General features: G+C 32.9%; 1 protein-coding gene across 1 annotated transcript; it reads left to right on the forward strand.

Moving 5' to 3' along the window:
- Positions 1 to 1,295: 1,295 nt before the first annotated feature.
- On the forward strand, positions 1,296 to 2,159 carry LOC142233184 (uncharacterized). The gene is made up of 3 exons (XM_075304017.1): positions 1,296 to 1,409; positions 1,485 to 1,602; positions 1,861 to 2,159. The coding sequence occupies exons 1-3, from the start codon at positions 1,296 to 1,298 to the stop codon at positions 2,157 to 2,159; spliced, it is 531 nt and encodes a 176-aa protein (XP_075160132.1).
- The last annotated feature ends 6,404 nt before the right edge of the window (positions 2,160 to 8,563 follow it).

Consider the following 8,563-nt stretch of genomic DNA (forward strand, 5'->3'; position numbering starts at 1 on the left):
ATATGACCAACACGTTCCTTTGATATCTTTGAGGCATCTGCTATCTCGATCAACTTCATTTTACGGTCATTCAAAATCATTTTGTGGATTTTTTTGATGTTTTCGTCGGTGTTCAACGTCCTCCGTGCTCATTTCACCACGCTTGAATTTTGCATACCAATCAATTATTGTTGATTTCCCTGGGGGCAGAGTCCGGAAACTCATTATCAAGCCAATTTTTTGCTTCCACCATATTTTTTCCCTTCAGAAAACAGTATTTTATCAAAACACGAAATTCCTTCTTTTCCATTTTTGTCCCAATAACAAAAGTTGCTTCACAAAGACGCTCTATCTCACAGACTAATTGACTTACAGATGTCAAATTTTGACACGAATCATTTGAAGATTGGTACTATATAAAAAAAACGCATTTAATACTAGGTTAGGTTAGGTTAGGTGGCAGCACGATGTATCAGGCTCACTTAGACTATTCAGTCCATTGTGATACCACATTGGTGAACTCTCCCTTATCACTGAGTGCTGCCCGATTCCATGTTAAGCTTAATGACAAGGGACCTACTTTTTATAGCCGAGTCCGAACTGCGTTCCACATTGCAGTGAAACCACTTAGAGAAGCTTTGAAACCCTCAGAAATGTCACCAGCATTACTGAGGTGGGATAATCCACCGCTGAAAAACTTTTTGGTGTTCGGTCGAAACAGGAATCGAACCCACGACCTTGTGTATGCAAGGCGGGCATGCTAACCATTGCACCACGGTGGCTCGCCATCTATGTGTCAGACCGGGGACTTATCAGCCAACCTGTTATTGTCCTACAAAGTGCTGAAGACTTAATATAATATAATAATATAATATTAATATAATAATATTCAAATTTGAACACTGTGCAACTCTTCTAGACTTTAAATTACCTGAATTGCTAACGGTTAGGCTTCTGCGGTATTTTTGTGGTTGCTATTATTGTTATGGTGGCACAGTTTCCGCCCTTTTTTGTTGTGAGCCATAAAGAGGCCAACAAAGATTGAAAGTGTATCAATGAACAATGGCTGTTCAACATGAATGAGATGAGTTTAGAAAAAAGGACATCACTGTTCGTATATCCTTTTCGGTGGTGGTTGGGAGTGGTTAGTTAGTCTGAGCGAGATGGCTAAACAAAATGGAGTTTATGAAAGGAATAAGATTTTTAATGACTGACTGAAAGATCCCTTAAATACGTGGAACATTTACAGAATTGGCACAATGCAAATTTAGCATTTACCGCAAAAGGATCTATCGCATTGAAGAGAATAATAAAACATGAGTGATTTTAGTATAGAATATATTTTAAATAGAGCTGGAGAAAAATATGATGGTACCAATGGTTCTGTGGGTGTGATGAAACGAGAGCATCGTCAACGTTACCATCCATATGTTGGGGCCATTAATGGTCAAGATCAGAAAATGGAATTATTGCAACGATTGCAACAACACCAACAACAACTACAGGAACAGGGTCAACATGATCAACATCAGTTCCAATGTTCCCCGCAAAATGCATTTATGGAACAAATACCGGTTTTGGATTGGTTACAATACACCCGCTATCATCCTCCAAAATTGCAAAGTAAGTTACAATGACATCTTAAAAAGCTCCGATAGAAAACATTGTCGCTAAAATTGGGACAATGAAATTTAAAAAAAAAGTAAAACAGTGAAATCACGAAACATTATTTACTATTAATGAACATGTTCATGGCCTTAATGTAATGTTACATTATATTTATGAAAATCATCATTTGCTTATTTTAAATGAAATTTTCTTTGTGTGGCGAATTTTAAAATTCTAATCATTTTCTTAACTTTTTTCTCTATTTCTCAAAAGGAACCCTACGCCAAGGACCTGCCAAACGTACTCCTGGTCGCCTACCCCGTATACCTTTTACACCCACTCAATTGCAAGCTTTGGAAAGTGCTTACAAAGCTTCGAATTATTTGAGTGCCGAAGATGCCAATAAACTTGCCGATTCATTGGAATTGACCAATACCCGCGTTAAGATTTGGTTTCAAAATCGTCGTGCCCGTGAGCGCCGAGATCGTCGAGAAAAAGAAGAATCCTACGATTCCACTCTATCATCGAATGCTTCTAGCCCTGAACCTGATGATATTATTGATATTGTCTGATTGATCAGCATATGGATTAAAAATCTATATTGTTATAGTGTTTTTGTTAAAATTTTTTTTGTAAATATGTTAATAATTAAAAATATATGCATATGTAAATTTTCCCCTATGTTTAAATAGCTTATAAGAAGATATGTTTATTTTAAACACACGAAGCCTTATAAACAAAAATATTAAAAAAAAAAAAAACAAAAATAAAACACAATTTTTCCTAATTGCTTAGCTTTATTTTCTTTAGATAGCATTACATCAAAAAATTTCAGGGTAACATTCACGATGTTTAAGGGTTCACAGAAAAAAATATCACCAAAATATTTCCAATCAAAAAGTTGATTAAAGTTGAACATTTTTAATTAATCAATTAATTGATACAATTAACTTTTTAATGAAACTAAGTCTAAGGTTTTTAGTTTTTTTTTTTTTTTTTTTTAAATTTTAACTTAAAAAAACATTTCATACTATCCATTTTTTAATCAAACTAAACACACTAACACCCATTTTGATGAAGCTCCGTTAGCTAACGAACTTTTAAACCGTAGTATGGAGATATTTGTCATCTTGCCTATATTTTTTATATGCCAGTTAGGAACTTAACTACTTAATATTTTTCAGTTAAAGTTAACTGGAGAGTATATATTAGATGTGTGCACGTGAGTAATATTTTGCTCACGCTCACGCGCACTCACGACGGAGAAATCTTATTCACGCACACTCACGCACGATATTTTTTGGTAGGACTCACGCTCACGAAAAGAAAATTTGTAATCACGCACTAAAATCTTTTAAATGTAGTGACTCACGAAAAATGTCGTGACTCATGAATAATTTTATGAGTAATTTACCTATAGAACCTGACTGAAAACATGAGTATGGTTAAAATCGAGTGCGTTATAAAACCCTTACCCCCTAGGATGTCACTAAAATTATAAATGAATTCAACTCGTAACCATTTTATGATCTTAAGCGGGATTATTTTCGTGAGCGTGTTTCGTTATTCGCGCACACTCACGAAGATATTATTTTCGTGACTCACTCTCACGCATGACATTTGGTTGGTTAATCACGCACACTCACACTCACGCCGTTGCCGTCAGCGTGACTGACTACTCACGCATGAGTCACGAAAATTTTCGTGAGTCACGACAATTTCGTGTCACGTGCTCACCTCTAGTAGATATTTCAATTCTACTCTCTGTTAATAGGCAGTTAAAGCCTAACAGAGCTACATGAAAATGGCCGTAAGTCAGTTAAGAAAGTAATTGAAAATAGTTAAGTTTTTAATGCAAAAATTAATTGAGGTTTGAAATCAATATCAATTAAATTTTTAATTGAATCAATTAAAAAAATTAATTGAAATTTGCTAATGAAATCAATTAATTTTTTCATGAAGTATTTTCTTATTGTCCAATTAAAACTGTGATTGATACTATCTTTTTCGTGATTGAAGACATTTCAATTAAAAAACAAGTGAGTAAAGTAGAAAGTCGGGCGGGGCCGACTATATCATACCCTAAACCACCCCTACTGAATTAGTAAACATAAGCATTTGTGGAGTATCATTGGTATAGGTTTTGGAGTATCATTGATATAGGTTTTGGAGAACATAAAGGGGGGTACATGTTTATGGGTGTCTTGTCACAATCTGAGCAGAAATGTCTAATATTAGGAGCTATAGTTTGTTTTGCACCAAAAGAGTTACTATGCCACTAATATTGAGTCCATTATTAAACAAGTAAGTAAAGTAGAAAGTCGGGCGGGGCCGACTATATGATACCCTAAACCACCATTACAGAATCAGTAATCATAAGCATTTGAGGGGTAACATATAGGTCTGGGAGATAAACCGCAGTTGCATATTTAAGAAAATTAAGGGGTACATGTCTATGGGTGCTTTGTGTCAATCTGACTATAGCTCATAGTCAATGTTGCCACGGAAAATGTTCGGTTTACCCTACAAGGACAAAAAAAGTTCCCTGCTTTCCCATACATTCCCAAACAATTTTCCCTACTATATTTTTCGTTAAATTTAAAAAATTTTACAAAACAAAAATGGTTCTAAGTACTTTATTATCTTAAAACATGAATATGCAACGTATATAACATAGAATATAAATTTGTATTACCACCACGGTTGCCACAGTTGGTAGAATTCTACCCAAATAGTAATCTTTTGTGTTAAATCTCTATAAAAATAAAATTTTGGAAAAAGTTTCTATAAACAAATTTTTGTGAGAAATTTTTCTATAGAAATAAAATTTTGACAATAAATTCTATAGAAATAAAATTTTGAGAAAAAAATCCACAGAGATAAAATTTTGAGAAAATTTTTTATAGAAATAATATTTTGAAAAAAAATTCTATAGAAATACAATTTTGACAAAATGTTTTATAGAAATAAAACGTTGACAAAATTCTCTACTGGAATAAAGTTTACCACACATTGTTAAAGATCAAGCCTTGCCGGCTTCTAATTTCCTCCTCTAGACCCACCAAAATGTAAAAATTATTACAAATTGTGTTGAGTGAAAATGTCCTACATTGTGGTCCTACGTCCCTACGACGCTAAATATTAGAAAAACCCTACATATAGGGAATTTCCCCTACTTCTAGCAACACTGGCTGTGTTGATATTGCGCCTACGGAGTTAGTATGCCACTAATATTGAGCCCATTATTAAAAAAGAGAAAATCGTTAAATTAGTGTGGGTAATAAATACAAATTTGTAAAAATCGAGCAATATTCTTATGTAAGAGCTACAAGTACGTATAAGTACGATCGGCTAGTGCATCAAAATTTGAAATTTGAGTAACATTGGTTAATAAATAAGAGTGCTATGACCAAATTTTGGGAAAATGGAGCGATGCATATATATGGAAGCTATATCTAAATCTGAACCAATTTGCATAATATTTTGCGGGTTTGATTAATACCACAAAAGGTTACCTTGTGCAAGATTTGAGTAAAATCGTTTAAGAAATGAGGCCTGTATGGTCAAACATAAGGTTATTAGGGGCGAATTTTTCAAAATCGGGTGATACATATATGGGAGCTATGATTTTTTTGCACATATAGTTAGTGCTATAGAAGATTATATTTAGCCAACTTTTAGTAAGATCGGTTGATAAATAAAGGTTTTGTGGCCAAATTTGGGAAAATCGGGCAAAACATATTATATGAGAGTTATATCAAAATCTGAACCGATTTGGATGAAATTTTGCAGACTTGAAGGGCGATGGAAAAGATTACTCTTTGCCAAATTTGGTGACGATCCGTTTGAAAAAAAAACGCGCAACGTGACCCCATTTGTCGAAATCGGGCGATACATATATATGGCAGCTATATCTAAATTTGATCCGATTTCTTTCAAATTCAATAGCGTTCGTTCTTGTGCCAAAAAAACTCCCTGTACCAAATTTCATCAAAATCGGTTAATAATTGCGAACAACAAATACATGGACAGACGGACGGACGGACACCAAGCGCTAGATCGACTCAGGAGGTGATTCTGAGTTGATCGGTATATATTTTATGGGGTCTAAAATCAATATTTCTGGTAGGCACATTTTTTGGCCGATCAAACTTATTATACCCTGACCACTATGTGGTTTAGGGTATAAAAAGAGGAAATCGGTCAATTTGTTGGGGGTAATAAATCCAAATTTCTGCAAATAGGGCAATAGATTTATGCAAGAGCTGCAAGTAAGTCTAAATACGATCAGCTGGTACATCAAAATTTGAAATTTGAATAACATACACACAAAAAAATAAAATAATAATTTGTACATAAATTTGTACATTTTTATAAATTTATGGACTTTTTCATAAAAAATATGTACACTTACATAATATATTATTTTCGTAAATACTTGTTTTGAAATTATGCTTTTTTTAATAATATATATGGACGGTTTCATAAAATCAATGAAACTTTACTTAATATATCAAAAAATACAGGGTTTCTCTTAGCGTGAGTTACTCTCATATGTAACAATACAAGCATATAATACGAGAGAAAAAAAACGAAACATAACGTTGTGAAGGCAACACGTGTGTTTGAGTTTTTCAGTACAGTTTGAGTCGCCGTCGCGATCCGAAGAATTTTTTATTGCTGTAAAAAATTGACAAAAAAAAAACAATATTTAATGGAAGCATTGGTTCTCATAAGTAATATAAAATATTATAAAATTATGTTCTTTACTGGTTGGACTATAATGCGGTTTTTAGTAAATGGGTTCATACATTTTGACCAATTATGCAGGCATTAAGAATCAGAGGAAAAATCTTAAGGAAAGGTTACATGTATTGCATGACGTTTTTAATATATATTATGGAAAAGTACATATTTTTCAATGACGAAAAATATGTATACTTCATTTATAATATTAAAAACTCCATTCATATTATGTATACATTCGTAGCCAATGAAAACCTGTATTTTTTTATTTTATGAATTATTTTCATATAATTTATGAATCCTGTTTAAGTTCAAATTCGTAAGGTCAAAATTTATTCGTTAGATGGGGACTTAAAATCTTGTAAAATGACAATTTCCCCCTCGTTAGAAAATGTACCCTAAGCTCTGGATGCAGCTCTGTGCTTTCAGCACAATTCGTTACATTTTTCTAACGAGTCGCGCCATCACTGTCTTGCGGCATCTAAGCTTTTGTTATTATTCGTTACTGGATTACGTCGGTCCAACGATTGTTTTGTAAAAGGTAAATTAATCTCCCAAAAAATTCAATAAAATTACGTTTTATTGAAACATTATTGAAAAGAAAAACTAAATCCTTGTGCTTTTATTTATTTTATTTCTCGGTGCTACGCATTCATTGGTCCAATCGAGCCGGATACTTGCTTACAGCAATTAATAAAGGGTTTTCTTTTTCTTTTCCAAAGGAAAGTGCTCATCATTGTGAAGCAACAACAAAAAGCAGCCACTTTGCAGCCATATTTGTGAAGGATTTATATTGAAAATTTATTTAAATAATTATTTATCAACACACAGGTGCGTATGTCAGTGTTTTATTAAAATAATTGAGCAAATCGCGAGTGTTTTAAATTTAAACCGCGGTCGTTTTACAACATTGATTCAATTATTTCGTTTTGCCGACGGCAAATTGCATTTCTAAAAACACACATTCGTTGCTACATACGTACGCACATTTCTTTCGTTTGTTTGATTTCGTTTTGTTAAATGATATTCAAGTGAAAGAATAATCAAAATAAAAAGTGAAAAATCTATTGTATATATTGGTGTTGTGTGGTGAATTTAAACGTTGACAGTGCTTATTTACTTCAAAACATTATTTGCAATTACGTTGCCTTTAACTTGAAGTAAATAAAACAATAACAAAATACACGCAGACTCCAAAGGCTCTGTTGGTCGTATTACTATTGTAAACAAACATCAATCGTCACTGCAGTCAACGTTTGAATTACATACCTACGTATGATCAGTGATACACACACGTATATACATACATATTTTTTTGAGCTGTGTTTCTTTGGTTTATTTGTTAACCCTCACGGGGCCGCGAGTCGTAAATATTTTGAGGAAAATTATAAAAATTTTTTTGAAATTGAGTTTTTTGGGTTTTCGTGTTGTATGACCCATTAGCGTTACGCGCATTAGTAAAAATTATCGGTTTGGTCACTGTGCACCCTACAGGCGGTCCGGTACGATCGTATAATTTTTATTTTATCATATATATTACGTATATATTTTTATTTCTATATTTTTTATTATTTGCGATTTTTAATTTTTTTGGGGAGATTATTTGGCGTGGAAGTGTAGAGGTGTATTTTACAGTCCGTGCACCCTACATTTGGTCTTACAGACATTTTTTTTTATAATTTCTTATAATTTGTTGAATTTTTTTGATCATCTGGTTTTCGTGTGTGAAGTTTTGATACAAATTGGCGGCAGTCAGTATTCTTCGGTACACTGAGCGTAATTTTCGTAAATTCATTCATACACTGAGAGAAATAGTTCGAAGATTTTAGTAGAATTTTGAGATTTTTAGAATTTGACTTGAATAATTTGCCTATTTTTTGTACAAGGGGAAAATATTTTGTGATTCGGTACACTGAACGAAAATTAATTGTTTCTACACTGAGAGAAAAATAGTCCAATATTTTACAAATTGTTTGAAATTTTTGATTTTAAGTTTTGAAGTGGTTGTTTTACGAACAATTGTTTACACTTCAAGAAATTTTGTGGTAATTTTGGTGCAGTGTGAGAATTTGATACACTGAAAGAAAAATTTTGTAAATTTTTGTTTTTGCATTTTTGGGCATTTTGTGCAAATTTATTGATTTTTCGGCCAGTTTTCGCTGTCGATAAGTGCGTGTTCACATACTTTACGAGTTTTTGTGAATTTTTGTGACGCTAAATTATTTTCAAT

This window comes from Haematobia irritans, chromosome 1, assembly GCF_050003625.1.
Source record: "Haematobia irritans isolate KBUSLIRL chromosome 1, ASM5000362v1, whole genome shotgun sequence".
Lineage (NCBI taxonomy): Eukaryota > Metazoa > Arthropoda > Insecta > Diptera > Muscidae > Haematobia > Haematobia irritans.